Below are 21,324 nucleotides of genomic sequence, written 5' to 3'. Positions count from 1 at the left end.
CCCTATAAAAATATATATTTATATGTGGCCCTAATACACCATTGTAAAAATGGGTAAATACGTGCAAAAAAAAGTAAGTTTTTCTCTCGCAAATCTGCCACTTTATAAATCTGTAAGGTTGTGGGTTCGATCCAGCGGGCCCTGGCAGCACCACTGGTGTATGAGAGGGTGAATGTGAGGTGCTTTAAGCACCATATGGTATAGATAAAGCGCTATAAAAAGCAGTCCAATTCCAAAAAATGCTACATTTTGAGATGAGATTAAAAATCGTACATGGGCAAAAAGGCATGACTTTACTTGTAGTTAAGTACAGAGACAAAATACTTTTGACTTTTGATTGATGGCAGAAATATATTGCCCCGTTATTTTTAGTGGCAGCATTATGCTTTTCTTGTTATTTACACAAACAGCTGTACAGTGCTGTATTTCTATGGCAAGGGTCTCAAACTTAACCCGGGGAACATTTGCAGCACACCGGATGATGTTTGCGGCCCGCTAATCAACATCAAAAGTTTAAAATTTGTGTGGCCCTTGGCATTGTGTAATTTGGGCTTTGTTTTAATCACTTGTGAGCTACCATAACTCACACTCATGACAGCTTTGGGCAAAATATAATTCTGAAGTGACACCAAGTGGTAGGGAAAGCCAGATATATAGTCACCCAGCCCCGGTCGTGACTTTGCTGTGAAGGGAAAGGTGGGCGACCATAGCATCCAATTTAAAGGAAAACAGGACAATGGATATTTTTGGGTTGGTTTGTTGAGCACAGACACTCTTGTGTCTTAAATATGATGTCATCATTACTCGAGTAGACATACTGAAGAGTATGCAAAGTCGCAGGGAGAACAGGGCTACAGTATTTCTTTCTTACAACAACTGTGATTATTGTCAGCCATAAAAATAGAGCCCCCCTAAAAAAAGTGAAATTTTGCTTGGGGTGGACCAGCATGTTCGCTTGCTGATGACGCTCTGATCCTGGCTGGAAGTCATGCGATGGAATGACGTGCTCGTCTTCTTCAAATAGTGCTTCCGTGTTCCGCAGTCACCGGGGATCCCGACAATCGCTATCGGGTTCCAGTCGAAGGGGGCGAGCGAGTGTCTCGTGGGCCGGAGGAAGGTGAGGGGAAGGGAGGAGGAGGGGAGGGGAGGGGAGGGGGTCGTCTCAGGATCCAGCGGCGTTAGAAGACTAGGAGGAGGAGGAGGAAGCCAAGTGGGATGAGCGGGGAGGGGGGTGCGAAGTGTGGGAGGGCCAGTCTGCGCTTCAAGTCAAGGTTGCTGACGATGATGACGGTGAAGAATCCGGCTGATACGGGACATTTAAAGTTCGGGGGAAAGTAGGGGACGAGTCCAGGTTGCCTCGACTGCCCCCCGCCGCCTGTCGCTCACGAAGCGACGCGGCCAAATCCCCGCGCCATGTTGCTCTTTGTCACAAACACGCCAAAATGCAGCGGCGGTCAGGTGTGCGTCAAGACAGCCCTCGCTAGCGGCACTTGGGAATAATTGCTCGTTGTTGTGCGCCCTCCCCCACCCCCGCTCGCTGCCGCACTGGTTCCGTCTGGCTCGCGCTCAGCTGCTGCGTGTCCCGGGATGACCTGTTGATGTCGGTAGAATGGAGACTGGCAGGGGGAGCGATTTCCCCCATCACCAAAATATTTAAATAAGACACATTTGGGTGCTTGATAAGCGACGTCGCAGCCCAGCTTCCTCGCCCGCGTTGACAGTAAGTAATATGCGTGTGTTTGTGTGTTTAGGAGTGTGCACCGTCGTGGAAAGACTTGATATTTGTTGGTTTTGAGTGTGCACGAGGTGGATGGTGCGCCCAAAATATTTAACAGTTAGCTTTAGCCGTTAGCCACCTCGACAGGCCCGCTGCGGATTGGGGAGGACGATGAACGTCTCTTTCAGTCCCACGAGACTGTCGGGACGAAATGGAGCGACGAGCGAGGGCACACTCGGAGTGCAATTTGACCGCACGGTAACGTCAGCGGCGGGGACAACCTCGCGCTCGCCGGGGTCTCGCTGCCAGCCCGTGCCGCCTCCCTCGCGTCGCCTCCGGTGCCAGCCGCCAGTCGAGAGACCCCGGCCGGCTGGTAGGCTGGCACCGTGCGGAGTCCTCGTGTGCCCCTGTCTTACCCAGCATCCCTTTCGGGTAAAACCGATCAACGCGGATGCTTGTGTAGAATGTCTCAATAATGCTATACTGTGTGTGTGTGGTTTTGAATGCAGGAATAACCAGACACGTCTGCCATAACTTGATGCGGGCACACGAGAACCAGGAAATGCCTGCAGAAAGTCAGCATTGTGTGCCTGCCAGCTGCAGCAATGACTCCACAGTCCAGCAGTCGAAAAAAAGGCTGCTTGGGTTCGGAAACGCTTACTGTCACAACACCAAATGGACTGTGTAAAAAAAAAAAGCAAGCATGCAAGTCATTCAGTAGACTTGATGGAAAGGTCTTAAGTGTGCTTCTTGTTTGACCCACTTTCCCAGCAAGGCTGCTTTAGTGTTTGGATTTTAAGTTAAATGGCATTTTGGGCGACCTGGGGATGATCCCTCTATTCTCTCCAAGACTCGGTTGCCCCTCCTTGGTGCATAAAGACGCATGCACACTCAGTCACATCTCTTTCACTGTCAGAACAAACTGTGCAACCCCAGTGCCCCCTCCTCTCCAAACCCTGTGTTTGTGTGTCTTCATGTGCAAGCATGTGTGCTCACTGCGGCTCGCCAATCCGTAAACAAGCTGTATTGTCTGTGTGCGAGTCACTGTGCCTTTTGTGGGGTTTGTTTGAGTTGGTGTGTGCGCATCTGTGTTTTAGTATGAGGGAGAGGGAGCTCGAGTGAGACAAAGAGAGCATTTCTCTTTACCCTGGAGCTTGGCGAAGCCCCAAATGAAAGGCTTTGGATATGATGGGGCTGCTCTCACCAGCCCTCAGTGGTCACTCCCACCATAGATTTTTTTTTTTTGGTTTTGACATCCACAGATGAACACCAGACCAGTGGATCGTTTCAGCTTTCATTAACAGGTGTTAACATCTGGATCTGAGACACAACTTAGAAGATAGCACAATTTTAGGTTTAGGTATGCAAAAGCATTGATTCAAGTTTGTTTGCTTGCGATGATTGCAGCAAGCCTGTGACCCACTGACATCACCAAACTTTTGTTTGGTTTCTCTGTTTTTGCTTGTTTGGGGTCATTTATCCTTCCTGTCTCCTGAGCAGTTAAAATGTATGCTCTATGGGGTTTAAGTCTGGAAGACTTGGCCACTCTTAAACTTAACACTTCTTGCCCTTGATGAACTCCTTTCTCAATTCAGCAGTGTTTTTATGTATTATAGTTAGGGCCCGACCAATACCAATTTTGGTGAGGGGAAACAAATAATTAGCCTATATATATATATATATATATATATATATATATATATATATATATATATATATATATATATATATATATATATATATATATATATATATATATTAGGAGTGTGAATTGCTTAGTGCCTGGCGATTCAATACCGATTAATCCCGATACAAATCTATAAATTGATTATTGCAATTTTTTAAACTCAAATTTAGAAAATACAAATCACTAAACTTGTACATGTACACTGTAAGATTTGTAAAAAAATATAAACAAATTATTAATCTGAAAAACAGGTTGCAGTCTGTTTCATGTTTGAACAGCACTGAAATAAAATATTAAGGCTTAATGTTCCATTAATATAACATTCTTCCATGCTTAAAGTGTGAATCCTAACCCTAAGTAAGACATTTTGTTGAATATTCCCATAAAAAATTGATGTTTAAAAATCGATTCGGCAGCATATCGAATCAATTCGAGAATTGCGCGCTGTAATATTGCGATATATTGCCAAATCAATTTTTTCTAACACTCCTAATATATATATATATATATATATATATATATCATTAAGTATAAAAGGTTTTATGTAAATAATAAACTCATTCTTACTTGTGTACAACTGCTGTACTATATGTTTAGAGTACACAATTGGTTTGGAAAAATAGCAATTGAGATTGAAATCACGATTAAGAAAACAATTTGATTTCAAAGCTTAGTATTTATTCAACTACTAAAGCTCAACTACTCAAGTGTCATTAAAGCGTCATGCCCATTCATCCCTGCACTTTGAACAATTGAACATGATTGTTTTTGTCAAGTACGATTGCGTTGCAAATATCATGTGAAATTCAAGCCTCTTGCATTTTTATTGCTCATTTTCCTTCTAAGCTTAACCTTATTTTTTAATTATATATATATATATATATATATATATATATATATATATTTATCTTGTGTTATTTTCACAAGTCTTGGGACTTATTGGGCTAACCGGGACCTCGGGGATTGTATTTCGTGCCATATCGTGGATCGTGATGATAAAGGACTTTAAATATAACTTGAAAGGACATTGACAAAATAAAACAGGAAGAAAGTGAAATAAGAATATATTAAAATATTTGCAACTGAAAAAACAGTAAGAACAAATACTGACCGTTCCTACGTGTTTTGGCCTCTTTGGGGCAGTGTGGTGCCGTGCATCCATGGTGTACACACTTAAAGGAAGAACAGAAGAAAGTTGCGATTTAATTCTATTTAAATGAATACCTCGTTTTTCACAGATTGGGAAGAATGCCTTGCCTCTTACCTGTGAGTGTGTGTGTTCCCACAGCATTTGTGTGTGAATATTCGTTATTTGAAGGAAAAACACTTCCAAAATTGATGCTAACTTCCTGTTGGCATTTGAATGAGATCCCTACTTCGCTTTTAGCATTAGCGCTAGGCCAGCGATGTTTTAAAAACAAAACATGTTTTGTATTTAAACATTACAGTGCATACAATTTTTACTGCAATGTGTTTAGTTTTACAGTTAACTAATGTGTCAATAAACAGCTTAAAGGACGCTTAGGGACAAACAGAACAACATACAGTACTCACTTGCTCGTTGCTAATGCTACACAAGAAAATGGTGCATTCAGGGTACTTTCACAGCATCGGATCCTTCAGTTTTCTTTGATTATAATGTTTTTAAGGGGAAAACAATCTGTCATTTGGCCCAATTGGCCGATGTTTGAAGGGCAATAATTGGGCGATTATAATTGGCGGCCGATTAATCGGTTGTTCCCTAATTATAGTGCGTGATGAAGGATTAGTTTGGGTTCCATTTCCCTTTTTTTTTTTTTTTTTTGACAGTATGTTTCTGTGGATTTCTGACTGAATTTTTCTGCTGCCATCACAAAGCCTTGCAAGTCCAAGCCTTGACAATGCTTCCACAGTTTTACATCATTCCATGTGACATACTAAAGCAAATAAAGTGTGTCTGCTTCATGTTTATCGCTAAATGGATTTGCTTTTTTCATTTATCGGGTGGAAAATCTGTAGCAGATAAGACCCCACCATCACATCCTTTCTTAAAAGGGATCGAACAATAGTTGTTTATAGGGCTGTTTAACAGATCTTTTTAGAATAAATCATTTTGGCGTTGACAATGTGTTTGTTTTTTTTCCTCTCGGGAAATGTCTAACATTGATAAGTACACACACCTACGCAAATAACACTTAAGTTTGCTGATCAGTACATTAACACCATACTAACGTAAAAGTTCTTAAGTTACAATAACATAATGGCTAAAAGAGTTTTTTTTTTTTTACAGTAAATGGCCTACTTACTGGCTTTGGATGTGAGGAGGATTTCGTTCATCACATCTCATAGTTTTTACACACACTCAATCGCTGCTTAGTAATATGTTAGTTAGAGAAGCTTAAACTTGCACCAGACAAGTTGAACTGTGCCTGACGATTTAGTGGAAGATTCTTAACTCATTGACTGCTATAGACGTCGAAAATTCATTTGAACTATTTCTATTAGTTGAATTTTTTTTCCACTTTTGTTAACGAGTATGAAAACCTAGAACTTTTTTTAATTGTACGTTTAGAACAGATATAAAATTTGTGATTAATCGTGAGTTAACTCATGAAGTCATGTGATTAATTACGATTAAAATGTAAATCGCCTGACACGATTTAAGAAAAAGAAAAAGATTATTACAAATTAGGCGCATCAGGCGATTAAAAATGTAATCGTAATTAATCACATGACTTCACTAGTTAACTCACGATTAATCACAAATTTTATATCTGTTCTAAATGTACAATAAAAAATATATAGGTTTTCATGCTCTTGTTAACAAAAGTGGGACATTTTTTTAATAGAAATAGTTCAAATGAATTTTTTGACGTATATAGCCGTCAATGGCAGTGAATGAGTTAAGTTGTGATGCGATGTTTAGCTCTAGCTAGTTCGGTTTGTTTACTTAAAAAGTATGAAACCTTGAGCTGCATTCTGGGAAACGGACAGTCACAAAGCATGATTTGTAAAATGAATACATGACAGAGTGCAGCCTACAAAATAAAACATACACTATGTTGTAACTATTGATGGTAGGATAAATGAGTTCGTGATCTTCTGAGGCGATGTGACCCAAGATAAAAATGAATTTGACACCCCTGCTCTAATGGCATACCTGGCTGGTATTGGGATGAAACCTTTCCGTTTGTTATACAGACAGAACTTGCTTTTATTTCAGTGAATAGTACATAGACGTACAGGATATGTTCACATGATAATCTGTATCTTGCAATGACATGTTCATGTGCACTGAAAAAGGATGTAGTCACTTAAATGTCTGTGGCTGGCCGACGGTGGCCGTGCAAAATGTGGTTTGCCTTTGGATGTTTGGTGTACAGTGAATAGAAACATGCTATGTGCTGTTTGTTCAAGTCACACACACACAGAATAACAGCACATGACCCAGTTATCTAAGGACACTGGATTTTATGGCTCATAGAAGACAGAACATAAAACAGGCTTTCATTGAGCTCTGGCAGTGACGGCTCCTGAGAGGCCGACGTGACGTATAGGATTAATGGAATGTAGATTACCCGCCAAATCATGAGCAAATATTGTCCTTTCATGGGCTACTGAAACGTCTTCAATAGGACCGTGTGAATAATCGTCTGCCACATAGCAAATGTACAGTGAAACCCCCATTTAGCGCGGGTTCCAGACTCGATCGCGATACCTGATAGAGAGACCATATGAAAAAAACAATTTATGAGTTTTACCTTTGCCACATACTTTAATCTCATCAAGACACACATTTAAGTATTACTGGGTAAAATGAGTAAAGATTTAATGAGTAGTCATTTGTTTGCATTCTCTCGCTCACAAAGTTCTCCAGCTTTTAGGGGTGTGCCCAAAAATCGATTCTCGTAAGAATCACGATTCTCATTTAGTACGATTCAGAATCGATTTTAAATGTCCCAAAATCGATTTTATTTAAATGATTTTATACTGTCTTGCCTTTGTCTGTGTGTACCTTTTATTGGGAGCGCTGTTCATGTTGTACCCGGTTTGGCCACTGAGGGGCAGTGTGGTTGCACGCGGCCTAATACACTGTTAAGTTGTAGCAACATTAGAGAGTAGAAGGAAAAAGTCACGATCAAGTTATTCCAATAAAAGTGTTTTGTTGTTTTTCCAGCGTGGAGCCGTTCTTTTGAGTGATAAAAGTGCTGCGAGTAGCGCGCTAATTAGCATTAGCGAGTCAGACTGGAGTAGATCATTACAATTGCTTGCACATCTATAGATTGAAGCAAAAATCTTTGTCAATCAAATCATTTTGTATCAAAAAATCGGCCTTAATTAAAAATCGATTCTGAATCGAATCGCAGGCCCAAAAATCGGAATCGAATCGAATAGTGAGACATTCAAAGATTCCCACCCCTAATGATTATATCACACTGTATCACTGATGGATACATACGTTAAGTTGTTGCAATGTTTTGGCTTTCTTTTAGCAATGTTGCGCAATACTGAAGTCACTGACGATGCAGTGGTACACTCAGCGGGGGTTCACTTCCTACTCAGTCACAGTGTGAGTGTAATTGTGAATGGTTGTCTGTCCCTGTGTAGTCTGAGATTGACCGGCGACCCGTCCTGGGTGTAGTCCACCATACGCCCGATCACCGATGAATTATGTCATCTCTCATAGTGAGTCACAGTAGTTTAACCATGACTGGCTGCTGGATGATGAACTAGCAGATTGATGTAAAAGTGTACCTCAGCTCTTCAAGGTTGTTAACTATAGAAAACTAAAATCGTGACTATTTTTGTGTCTTTCCCCAAACAGAGCCTTTGTTGGTGTGCATTGGCGCACCATGGCCCAGACCCTCCAGATGGCGATCCCAAACTTTGGCAACAACGTTTTAGAGTGTCTGAACGAGCAGCGTCTGCAGGGCCTCTATTGTGACGTCTCCGTGGTGGTTAAGGGGCATGCCTTCAAGGTAGGGCCGGGTTTTGATTCCATTTCAAAGTTTCCATAAGAGGTGAAAATAATAAGAAAAACAACTGGTTTGCGGCTCGAAGGAAAGAACCTGGAGACGGGCAGTGAGAGACAGATGATCATATTCTGTGCTAGCAACCTCACACAGATGGCAAGTGAAGAGAGTGGGGCAAGTTAGGACTTTGTTTCACATTTGCTGGACTGACCATTTCTAGACACAAGCTGTAGATATTTTTGTATGTGACGTTTTTGTCGTGCAAGTCACAAATAAGTCTCAAGTCGTAACTTTCAAGTTCTCAGGGAAGTCACTGTGAGAAAAAAAAAAGTCATAAGTCCGGCCACACAATCTTGCTCAGCCTCAACATACATTGGCATAAAATCTTTTTTCACTTGATCATACTACAAAAAAAAATACATTATCTGTAAAACGCAAATGAACACTTAAGAGTATGAAATTAACTCATTTGCTCCCCAAAACTTATAAATATGTTCTATTCTAAATATTGCCAGTCCAAAATACGTATTTATACGTTTTTTATGTTTTTATGGTTTTTTTTTATTTATGCTAAAGCATACAGAAGGCTCTGATGCAGCCTCTGAACTCCAGCAAACGGTTGAATCAATGGTAGTTATTACAAAAACGGCCAGCAGGTGGCAGCAGAGTATAAGAGATCAACCAGACCCTGTTGCAAGCAAGCTTTTGCTGCAAAATGGAAATGGATAGAAAAATATATTTATTTTTTTTTCTGATGAAAGAAGAGACTCATCTTTCTTTTGGTAGGTTCCATGTTTTGATAGCAATAGAACACAATATTCTGTTTGGCCTCGCAAAATCAGTGAAAAGCCAGTAAAACAGCCGGGAGCGAACGGGATTGAAAATGGCTGGGAGTGATTGAGTTAATGTATACTATCGCTCCGGGTTGTTGGTGGTTAACATTTTTTGACATTCTGTTGTAGTCCTATTTTATACGATACGGTGCTATTATGTATAACAGAAAATGGTAGTTTTGGTGGTGGCTTAAATTTAGGAGTTCAGTGACAGATTGAATTGTTTTTTAAAATTCCAATCCGATTCCTCCTTCTGTTAAAGGCTCACCGCGCTGTCTTGGCTGCGAGCAGTTCTTATTTCCGGGACCTTTTCAGCAACAGCGGCAGTATCGGAGGCTGCACCTTCAGCGAGGCCAGCCCAACAGTGGTGGAGCTTCCACCGGCCGTGCAGCCGCAGAGCTTCCAACAGATTTTGGCCTTCTGCTACACCGGCCGTCTCAGCATGACCGTGGGGGACCAGTTCCTCTTAATGTATACTGCTGGCTTCCTGCAGATACAACAGATCATGGAAAAAGGCACTGAATTCTTTCTCAAGGTAAAAAAAGAAAAGAAAAATGAAATGAAAATTTCTTCTTGGTTTTTGTTGAAGTCTCTGAAGCAAATGTTTAGTTGTCAGTCCCATAATTGAGATGAAAACAGGAAGAAATTAATTCTCAATTAATTCTCCAAATGATGTCATTTTATTGGTGTGGACTCTCTGACCGTTAGTAGCTTTATGGAGAATTTGTTAACGTGTGTGCTAACAGGATTTAATCTGCTTTGCAAGTCTAGTACGAGGAAAGCACGACTTAATCTGTTCATTAATTGCAATGAATAACGTGGCTGTTTACAGCACTCCTTATTTGGCAGTTGATGGACACTGATGGGAACACCTGTACAATCAAATGAGATGGAACACACTTTCCCTTTACTGTAAACGATAAAGTCCAATATATGCTGACATGGGATTTTTTGTCTATAGGTTTCCTCCCCCAGCTGTGACTCCCAGGGTCTTAACGCAGAGGAGGCTCCACCATCTGAGCCTCAGAGTCCTGTCACACAGACGGGTACGGGCGCGGCCCGGCCCGCCGCCTGCTTGACGCCGCTCTCGTTGGTGTCGCGCGTGAAGACGGAGCACCCTGCCAGCCAACCGGAAGCCGCCGCTCATTCCGTGGTCTGCACTCCCGTCGCCAAGCGGCTGTGGGAGGGCGGCAGCAGCCGGGATGGAGGAGGTGGGGGCTCCGGAACAGGAGGGGGCGCCAGAAAGGCGGCGCGTTATTCCCAGGAGGCGGCGCGAGGCAGTGCCATCCAGAGCGCCGGAGCGCTGGGACTGGCCATGGGTATGGGCGCCACGGCGACCAGCCTGGCTGGCATGGTGGCAAGTGGCGGGCTTAGTGGCAACGTGGGCACTAACGGGACCTCTGCGTCCGGGGTGGGCATGTCGGAGGGCGCCAGCCCTGGCACCCTGAGCACCTACGCTAGCGACTCGCCCATCAGCTACCACGATGATGAAGAGGAGGAGGAAGGCACAGAGGAATGTGCTGAAGAGCAGTACCGGCAAATCTGCAACATGTACACCATGTACAGCATGCTCAACATGGGGGCAGCAGGTAACGCGATGATGAAATCTCAATATCACAATGAGTGTGTGTGGTCTAACGCTTCAGCATTGTGTTTCCTCAGCCTGCGGCGAACGGGTGGAGGCGCTTCCCGACCACACGGAGACACGGGGTCGCATGCGTGGCCGCGACCTCACTTGTCTCCCGGCAGAGCTTATCGCCCAGATCGGCAACCGCTGTCATCCCAAACTGTATGAGGAAGGCGATCCTGCTGAGAAACTAGAGCTGGTCTCAGGTATGTGATTGCACGTGTGATACGAAGGTGTACACACACTTTGCCCATCAAGATAACGTACTTACTTACGAGTGCATCGTATTCCGATGAGAATGAAACCGAATGACCAAACGGAATGAAAACGCTGCATGTAAACACCTCAATCGGAATAAAAAGGCCGAATCAAAACGAAATGTCATTTGGAATCACAGAGGTAGCGCGTTCCTTTTGCCACTGCGAATAAACGCCATGCAAACAGTTCTTGACGTGAATGTGACGTGGCGTCTTCGTTTACACACTTAAAAATGGCTGCATCCCACAAAAGCTTGTCAGTTACAATGGCTACTGACGCTTGGCAACATAATAACATATTTTTATGTGATTGACTTTGTAGGGACAAAAGATTTGATAATAATAGAAGACATCACACATTGAAATGGAGTGAGAAAATGGAACCAATCTGTCGTTGAAATGGTGAAGTTGTCGTTCTCATATGCATTGATGCGCTTGTCTGTGTGTCCGTCCCCAGGTACGTCTGTCTTTATTTCCCGGGCCCAGCTGATGAACTGTCATGTGAGTGCCGGGACCAGACACAAGGTGCTGCTAAGGAGGCTGCTGGCCGCCTTCTTTGACAGGTTGCTTCCCTCCACCCACCTCTTTTGTTTTGATGCTTAAATCAAAGCAATGATTTCACCTCTATGTTAGTTTTTTCTTAATTTTGGCCTTCCAATCATGCTTCTCCGTAGGAACACGCTAGCCAACAGCTGCGGGACCGGCATCCGCTCCTCCACCAACGACCCCAGCCGCAAGCCCCTGGACAACAGGGTGCTGCACGCAGTTAAATGTGAGCACACAATTTGTAAGATGGAGTGCCAAACGATAGTGGAACGTTTTGAAATTGAGACGCATTCTTTCCCAGGTTTTATTTTGACCATCTAATCAAAGTTCGGCAGGTATCCACAAGCCATTCAACCATTAAATGGATTTAGCTAAAAACAAGGCCTTAAATGGCATTAACTCATTCACTCCCAGCCATTTTCACTGACGCAACCCCCTTCACTCCCGACTGTTTTACTGGATTTTGATTGATTTTGCAAGTTCTACAGAATATTGTGTTCTATTGCTATACCTACCAAAAGAAAGATTAGAGTCTCTTCTTTCACCAGGACAAAAAAGTATATTTCTATCTGTTAGCATTCAAATATAGCTAAGTTTCATCTTTATTCACAAATCAGTTTTACACTGTGGGGAAAACAGCTTTTTTTCAACATGGCCTTGTTTGATCTTTTATTCTCTGCTGGCACCTGCTGGCTGCTTTTGCTTCAACCATTTTCTTCAGAGGCTGCATCTAAGCCTTCTGTATACTCTAGTCTAGCATAAAAACGTATAAATACGTCTTTGGGACACCGGTAATATATAACATATAATGTATTTATAAGTTTTTGGGAGCAAATGACTTAAGAAGTATTTAATATGATGTGAAATTTAAAAACATTACATTTGACATATTTTGTGTAAATGATTAATGTGATCAAAATATATGTATTTGTGGGCACTGGTGACCCATTGACAATGCACAAAATGGCCTGGAGTCCATGAGTTGCTTCTTGTTCCAAACCAATTGCTCTGAATTTAAGAAGTTAAATGTAGCGTTCCTGTCGCCAACGTCCAACATGAAACATGAATGCCACCCAGTAGCAGAAAAATTACCTCAACACAAATCTATGACTCATTCACATCTTGTTCGATGTAGCTTCAGGAATTACTTGTAATAAAATGACTCAATGAACTAAATTATACAATCACATTTGTATTTGCGAAGCATATTTCCCCACTTTGATGTTAATTAACAAGAGTTTGAAAACCTTGAAAAATAGATTTTATTGTACATTTAGAACAGATATAACGTAGGAGGAATTTTGATTAATCGTGAGTTAACTATGGAAATCATGAACTTAATTTTGAACATTGTAATTAATTGACACCACTAATATATACACAGCATATCAAAATATGTATGTTGCATTAAAAAAATGTCATTAACTCATTCACTGCCATGAATTCATTAAAAATAAAAAGATGACTAAAAAATTAGGGGCAAGCGTCGATAATTTTTTTTAATGTAATTAATCGCATGACTTCACTAGTTAACTCGCGATTAATCACAAATGTCATATCTATTCTAAATGTACAACAAAAAAATTCTAGGTTTTCATACTCTTTTTAACAAAAGTGGGGAAAAAATATTAAACTCATAGAAATAGTTTAAATGAATTTTTGACGTTTATAGCCGTCAACGGCAGTGAATGAGTTAACTGATTCACTGCCATTGACGATTCTCGACGTCAAAGATCCATTTTAACCAGACGAGCAGTGAATGAGTTAAAAGGCATTCAATTAGATGTGATCGCTGCAGAAACACTGGGTGGAAAAATGCTAACGTTATTGCGGCTGCTACGGCCAGGTCAAGCGAAAAGAAACAAGCACACTAACGTTGCGTCGCGTTTGTCTCCCCGGCATCAGTTTACTGCCAGAACTTCGCCACCAGCTTCAAAGAGAGCGAGATGAACGCCATCGCCGCCGACATGTGCACCAACGCCCGGCGGGTGGTTCGCAAGAGCTGGATCCCCAAGCTCAAGCTGCTGATCGCCGAGAGCGACGCCTACTCGGCCTTCCTCTCCGACGGCGTCAAAGCCGAGGACGACGCCCTGGGCGCCGACCCGCCCTTCGACCCCGCCTCCCTGGAAGCCACGGCCTCCGCCGGCGCCGAGTCGGGCGGCTCTTCAGGTGAATCCCTAGCGGGCGTGAGCGGCGACGTGGGAGCGTTATTTTGAGCCACGTGCGCTTTTCCCACTTGCGCTTGCCTCCTCACTCACACGCGTGACTGTCGATACTACACCGCTATGGCTGCAACCGGGACATGGAAACCACATTTTCTTTTCGGACGGTATATAGCGGAGCTTCTAGAAGGGTGGGAGAGCGTGAGAGGGCATCCGCTTGCCCTCGGGCCTCCCCTTGTCCTTTTAGAAGGTGTGTAGTAAGCACATTCGTTTGTCGTCGCGTATGAAATACATTCCCAGTAGCGCTGCTGGTTCGAGTTGATACCGGAACCTGAGGAGGGAGTCTGCATGGTCACTTGTGGAAAAGCCCTTGCAGCATTTATTCCATAGACTTCACATACAGCTTCAAGTATACATGCACTGGTTGTGTCCGCTACTAGTAGTTTGCAACTAAGCCTTACTAGTAACTACTGTGCTGCACTAGTAATACTACAAGGTCCAACTAGTAGGCACGGGTCACGCACTAATACCTTCGTCATCAGGATATCGAATAAATGCTGATATCCTTGATTTCCATCTTAATGGTCATCTACTAGTACGTTTTGTCCTCACTAGTAAGACAACCCAGCACAGTAAGTAGTACAATGGCTATGTCTTACTAGCAACCCCCCCCCCCCCCCCATGATAGTAGTGACATTTTTGGCTCACTAGTATGATCTTAAGATGTAAACCAAGGAAAACTGAGCATTTATTTCATATTAAGGTTCAGGTACTAGTATGCTCTTTACCCTCACTAGGAGTCTGAGAGTACATTTTAAAATGTAATTATTTGAATGACCCCCTCACCCCGCTACTAGTGTTAACGTTTGGCCTACTAGTATAACCTTAAGATGTAAAGCAAGGATTAAAAAAAAAAGAAGTTTTTTCCAGAAAGCTGTTGGAGCTTTAAAGCTGCATTCAAATTAACTCATTCACTGCCATTGACGACTATAGACGTCAAACATTCATTTGAACTATTTCTTTTTGTTTCACATTTTTCCCACTTTTGTTAACAAGAGTATGAAAACCTAGAATTTTTTTTTATTGTACATTTAGAACAGATCTAAAATTTGTGATTAATCTTGAGTGAAGTCATGTGATTGAATTTTTAATGATCGCCTGATGCCGCTAATTAAAAAAAAAGAAGAAGAAAAGATTATTAGAAATTAGGGGCGTCAGATGATAATTTTTTTTTATTGTAATTAATCACATGACTTCATAAGTTAACTCACAATTAATCACACATTTGATATCTGTTCTAAATGTACAATAAAAAAAATTCTAGCTTTTCATACTCTTGTTAACAAAAGTGGAAAAAATTTGAAACTAATTAGTAATAGTTCAAATTATTATTTTTAAACGTTTATAGCCGTTAATGGCAGTGAATGAGTTAAGGTCTATGTACACTACACAATCTCAGCGCACTACTAGGATTATCTATTAACTAGTAATTCCACTAGTGCCTTCTACTACTGCATAACATTTCTACACACGAGTAGGCCAACTTTGGCAATTACATGTTATTGAGCCCAAACGGCACTTGTTGACATTTGAATGCTACTAGTACTGCTGGCAAAGGGTTAGATGTAAACTAGTAGAATTTTATAATATCATTGCTACTAGTGATATCAAATAAATGCTCCAAAGTCTTCAGTATGATGTATGACACGTTTCCTACTAGTGTGCCAAGTAGTAGAAAATGTGTTACTCGTAAGAAATTATAGCGACCAGTGTGTTGAATTGCTGTACTAGTGAGGGTAAAGAACGTACTAGTACAATGGATAGCAAGGCTATTGAATAAACGCTCAAACGGTTTCCATAGTTAGTATGTCTTGAATGTAAGTGTTGATGGCATTTTTTTTGTTTTTACCCCCCAGTGTGCGAATGCCTCCAAAAATGAGAGCCAGTAAAAAAAAAAAAGAAGAAGAATATTATGAAATATATGAACACTACTTTCATCTTCCACTCATCACTCAACAAATGGTTTCCACCAAATCTACCTTTCTTCTGTTTCACTGTGCAGTCTTGTATAAAAATACCCCATGGTTTGTTTTCTATATTTTTAGCAAGCTTGAACGGCGTTTAGAGCAAGATTGGGAGCAGCTTTTTATTGAGATGATTTTAATGAAAATGTCAACAGGTATCAAAGATGGTCCTATTTTTAGAAGAGAAGCTATATTTGTACGCGTGACGTGCGAGCGGGGACGGGGATTGTAGAAGTGCGCCCCCCCCCCCCCCCCCACAGTCAGAAGGCGTGTGTTTGTTTTGTGGATGGAATGGGCAGTGGAACTGCCACCTTTGACGCATTTCATCTTTGTTGGCAAGCTTGAAAAGCAAAAAGACGGAATCAGAATCTGCCTCGACTGTTTTTGACAATGACGTGCAGGGAAGTGAAGGCCCCCCCCAAACGACTACTGTACTTTGTATTGGAATCATGTTACGGGCGGGGGAGCGAATATTTATGGAATCATGGAATGTGCCTTTTCAGTGGAGATCAATGAACAGAATTTTCAAGAAGCAATATTGCTCCAGTTGGATTTGCGTTGTTTGTGTGTATGCGTGTGTGTTTTGCCGGTCCCGTCACGTGAGGCCCAGAGGAGGTTTTCGCACCTGCGCTTTCGTGCACCTTATGGACAAGAGTTGTGTCGTTTAGGCGGAGTTTGTCCTTCCCTCCCTACTAATTGCACATTATGAGTGGCGAGACGACACGCGATGACGGTTTCGATGTTCATGTTAACGAGACGTGTTAAAACGCCCGCGGCTTGCTGTGCTTCTTTTTCCATTCCCGGCCGGCTCAACCTCACTTGAAGACGCATCCGACGGACAAGCCTGTCGATCCTTTTGCAAATCACAAGAATGTGTGTGGTGAGATTTCAAACAAAAAGTGATGCAGTACTTTGGGATGAAGCAGTAAATAACTACAAAACCTCATACGAGCACTCCGCTTACCTCTGCAGAATCTTTTGAAGACTGCTGTTGTGCTTCCAGGTGTCTCGTTCACCTCCACAGCATCGGCAGTCGTCTGCTTGGACTCAAACTTTCAAATGCTCACCGGCTTTTGTGTGTAATTGTGACATGTATTTGCTGTCTGTCGAGAATTCAGGTGACTGTATGGAATTGATAGAGTTAGGACGACTCCCTCAGCTTTATTCTGCTCAGAATCTTCCATCCCGCTAAAAGATGTATATTGAATTAATCCCGGAATAGATCAAGGACATGTAGTCATCCCTAATTGGATGTACAGTATCTCAACTTTATTAACTCATTCACTGCCATTGACGCCTATAAACGTCAAAAATTCTTTTGAAATATTTCCATTAGTTTTACATTTTTTCCCCCACTTTTGTTAACAAAAGTATGAAAACCTAGACGTTTCTTTTAATAATCTTTTTTTTTTAAGATTATTAAAAATTAGGGGCGTCAGGCAATTAAAATTATAGCATGACTTCAATAGTTAACTCACAATTAATCAAAAATTTTGTATCTGTTCTAAATGTACAATATTTTTTTCTAGGTTTTCATACTCTTGTTGACAAAAGTGGAAAAAAAATGTTAAACCAATAGAATTAGTTCAAATGAATTTTTGACGTCTGTAGCCGTCGATGGCAGTGAATGAGTTAAAAGTCAAGACAATTTGCCATTTTGTATTTAGCACCAAACATGAAGTCAATGTACATGATTTGCTTTTGCGGGCCACATCAAATGATGTGGCGGGCCGGATCTAGCCCCTGAGCCTTGAGTTTGATACCTATGCATTAGACTCTATGGCACTAGCTGATGTCAAATTTCCTTTATTATTACTGTTTATATTAGTAATTAATATTCATTTATGTGAAGACTTACAATAATTAGGAATGAATAAATATCACAATATAACACTAAATCTCTGCCAATGACCCACAGCGCTATTTTTAGAACATGCTACGGAGCATCGATTCTACAAACAGCAATCAAGTCATGTTCTTTTCTTCCAATTAATCAATCAATTCCATACAGTCAGCAGAATTCCAACCAATGAGTAATTGCAGTATGCTCGTTCCCTTTTCTAAGTTCATTGTTAATTGTCAACATGTCTCTAGTTTTTTTTTTTCTTATCACAGAAATGCCCTTCAGTTTTGCACTGAATCCCCCCCCCCCCCCAACAAACTTGTAAAAGCAAAGAATCTTTGCTACGAGACGACTAACGGTGCGGTCCTAAATCAGCACACAGATGCACCGACTGATCCAGATTCCTTTCTCGGATGATGACTCATTGGCTCACACTGCAGTAGTAGCTGTGAATCAGCATTATTTTCCGAGGAAGGAAGCGTTTGCTTGCTTTCACGTCAGCGGCGAGGGCACGGTCGGTCCGCGGCCTCGCCCACCACAAAGTCGTCTGGGGCTTTTTCAAGATCATCGATTTGAGAACCAGTGTTCTCTGCTTTTATTTTTGAAAATGTGTTTACACTTCACACTTGAACGGATACGGTGTGGCATGGCATGGAGATCCTTGTGTCACACAACGGTACATATATAAATATGATATATACATGTATAGAGGAATACTGTATATAATGCATAGACACCCATAGAGGTACGGTTGTTTGTTGTCCACTCACAGCATGTGGTATATCCAGTATTTACCCCGAAACGGCGCTGCTTGTCGCAAGTACCGGCTTGGCCCCTCGCCCCCGTGCAAAAACCCCGCCCGCAGCGCCGCTCCACCTCTTCTTTCTGTGTTCCAAGTGCCAATAACTTTGTGAAAGCCCTGTAACTGTGACCCAACATTATCCACGGTAATTGCACATTAACAAACTGTAAAATAAAGACAACATGTCCAAATGGAGTCCATGATGAATATCTTAATAAAAGATTTGTAACAATTTCTCTCTTCTTTTTTTGCTGTTTTTTGCTGTCTGTGTCGTTGTTTGTCTCCTGCCAAAACTTTCTACACTATAAAAATGGATAGGGTACTTCCAAATAATGAGACGCTCTACTTCCTTCTAAGTAACAGTTGTTTAATTCCAAGACAATACTCCAAACACAGTCAAAATTGCGGTCTTATGCTGCATTCGAGGAGGGTTTGAAGTCGGATTGATCCCACTCGGCGTTTCCCAGTTCCGCCCTCAAAGCGTTTGAGGCAAACGTAAACGACAAAGATGGCTGATTCTGAGAAATGATTTGTTCTGTTTAATGCAGCCATTGCAAATGTATTGTATTTACATTTGCCTCAAACGCTTTGAGGTCGGAACTGATAGAGTCCCAGTGCAATAAATCCGATTTCCCACTTTCCTAGAATGCAGCATTTTTCGCGGATGAAACACCACTCTCCGCTCAGTGAAAAGCATTGGACTTTGGATCGTTGTAATTAATTTTGAGAGGATTATTTTGATTTGAAAATGTGTTGAAATGGTGACTACCATAACAATATGTCTGGTGTGTATGCTAGCCACAGGCAACAGCGATACAATACGGCGTGGAAATTGCATTGTGGAAATAGGAGAAACGCCAGGATGTTCGGAATTGTCACTATTATAGAATTTAATATTTGTATTTGATATGCAGTTGGTCACATTCGTAAATGACACGAGGGAGTGAATTATAATTCATTAAAATTTTCCCAACACCATTAACTTGTGCGTCAGTACCAGACTCAGGAAAAGTTGTGTGTTCCCTTCAGGTGACCTACATTTTTATTTTTGCTTTGCACTTTTTCCCCGAATTTATATAGAACAATTTGATTACGTAGCATTCAAGCCAATAGCGCCCTCTTTTGGTCTGTATGCAGAATGCAGGGACTTTCAACTGGCTGCTTTTTTTCTCTACCCAGCCTGCTGGCAAAATATATCGTTTTCATTTAAAATTGAAATTTTGACTTAATGAACCTGTTTACTTTAGTGGGAGAAAACCTAGGCTGTTACTTAATTGACAATGTTAATGTCTATGTGGCTCATGTAAGTACATTTTACTTACGAACAAATATTTGTTCCTGCTTTAGAGATGGTAGATGCTTTTAGATGCTCCCAATCTGAAGATCCATGATTAATTATATTGGGAAATGCGCTAGTTTTGTTTTTAAGGTACTTTAAATTGTTTTTTATTGTGACACTACAAAACCTGATTTTTATCAATAATTTATATCTAGGTATAGAAATCAGAGTTCAGTTCGTGCTGGAAAAGTTCCAAATATTAATGGTCATCATTATCATTCAGTGGGATTGTGAGACCATCAGATTGGTGACATTTAAAACAAAAACAACAAATAAATGCCAGCCTATTATCGCAGCTTTATAGCTGTTATGTAAAATAACATCATCCTACATCTCAAAAACATGCATGTCACACTGAAGACTTTAAATCAGGGGTGTCAACCATACCCGCAGGCCAAAACTGTCTGGTGGTCCAATCTGTCCGGTGAGGACAACACAAACTTTCGCTATAATGTCTTTGCTAATTTTGTCCACTAGAGGGCGTACTGCCGACCACTTAAACGGCATTCTGAAGTATGCAATCAGATACACTTGGACTCAGCATTTGAATCGCGCTCATTTTTTGGGGGAAAAACTTCAGATTACAATGCAATAAGATATTAATAAATGGCATTGTTTCCCGAATGTATTTATAACTATTTGCCCAAAAAACAACAACAGGAACTATTTTGACCGCATCAGGCCGCATGGACATATTGATCCGGCCCACCTGGATCGAATTTAGATGAAAAAGGCCCCTGAATTAAAATGAGACACCCCTGCTCTAAATTGTACACAAGTGACAGTGTCACTGATTATGTGCCCTGCAAACGGCTGGCGGCCAGGGCCAGTCCACAGTGGCGGAATTAGTGTTAGGCAAAAACAGGAAATTAGCCGCAGGGCCCAAAAAAACCCCCATCTCATAAGCACTGAGTAATTTTTTAAAGGTTTTCCTCCATTGTCATTATTATTGTAGTTTTAATTCATATGCTTAATCATCTATCACCATCATCTGCTCAGAACTCAGGTAACGACCAATCACGGCTCGTTTCTTTTCTTGAGTTGGGTCATGTGACGTTTGGAAACTGAGCCACGATTGGTCGTTTCCTGTTTTATGCTATCTGACTTTGGGCTGATACTCGAACCACTTATGCACCATGCTGCCTCTATTTCAATGGACTATATGCCACGGAGGAGGCGGGACTACCGATTTTTCACCCATCAACTTTGTTTCCGTTTCCGGTTTGCGACGCCTGGGCCGCATCCAAGTACTTGCGCTTCCGCGTTTGTGCCCCTCGGTTTTTACGTTCCCGTCGACGGGTGCGAGGCTGCGAGTGTGTAGTGTCCGTCTCAGTGTCAGAAGCATTTCAGATAGCCGAGACGACCTCCCGCCTATGAGCGGGAGCGCGCAGTTGGGGGGAGCAGGGGTGGGGGTGCGAGTGTTGGAACGCGGCCAGGAGTGGCCGGAAACGGCGCTGACATGTAAAACTCGGAAGTTCGTGGCATCTATCCCATAGTAACATTTTGATAAAGAAATCGTTTAAAAAAACAAATCC

At 41.8% G+C, this 21,324-nt stretch overlaps 1 protein-coding gene across 1 annotated transcript; it reads left to right on the top strand.

Annotated features, from left to right (window-relative positions):
- Nucleotides 1–1,162: 1,162 nt before the first annotated feature.
- nacc1a (nucleus accumbens associated 1, BEN and BTB (POZ) domain containing a) lies at nucleotides 1,163–18,686 on the top strand. The gene is made up of 8 exons (XM_086089066.1): nucleotides 1,163–1,720; nucleotides 8,209–8,362; nucleotides 9,452–9,724; nucleotides 10,151–10,778; nucleotides 10,852–11,022; nucleotides 11,531–11,636; nucleotides 11,748–11,845; nucleotides 13,525–18,686. The coding sequence occupies exons 2-8, from the start codon at nucleotides 8,237–8,239 to the stop codon at nucleotides 13,833–13,835; spliced, it is 1,713 nt and encodes a 570-aa protein (XP_085945192.1). The 5' UTR covers nucleotides 1,163–1,720; nucleotides 8,209–8,236; the 3' UTR covers nucleotides 13,836–18,686.
- Nucleotides 18,687–21,324: the final 2,638 nt, after the last annotated feature.

Source organism: Leptonotus elevatus, chromosome 1 (genome assembly GCF_054856555.1).
Source record: "Leptonotus elevatus isolate MCC_2025b chromosome 1, RoL_Lele_1.0, whole genome shotgun sequence".
Classification (NCBI taxonomy): domain Eukaryota; kingdom Metazoa; phylum Chordata; class Actinopteri; order Syngnathiformes; family Syngnathidae; genus Leptonotus; species Leptonotus elevatus.
This window is presented reverse-complemented; position numbering and strand designations above follow the sequence as displayed.

Bases quoted from the DNA above. Each gene is read 5' to 3' on its own strand.
- nacc1a (XM_086089066.1), top strand. From the start codon at position 8,237: ATGGCCCAGACCCTCCAGATGGCGATCCCAAACTTTGGCAACAACGTT. The intron at 8,363-9,451 runs GTAGGGCCGGGT...CTTCTGTTAAAG, and splicing joins TTAAGGGGCATGCCTTCAAG to GCTCACCGCGCTGTCTTGGC. The intron at 9,725-10,150 runs GTAAAAAAAGAA...TTTTGTCTATAG, and splicing joins GCACTGAATTCTTTCTCAAG to GTTTCCTCCCCCAGCTGTGA.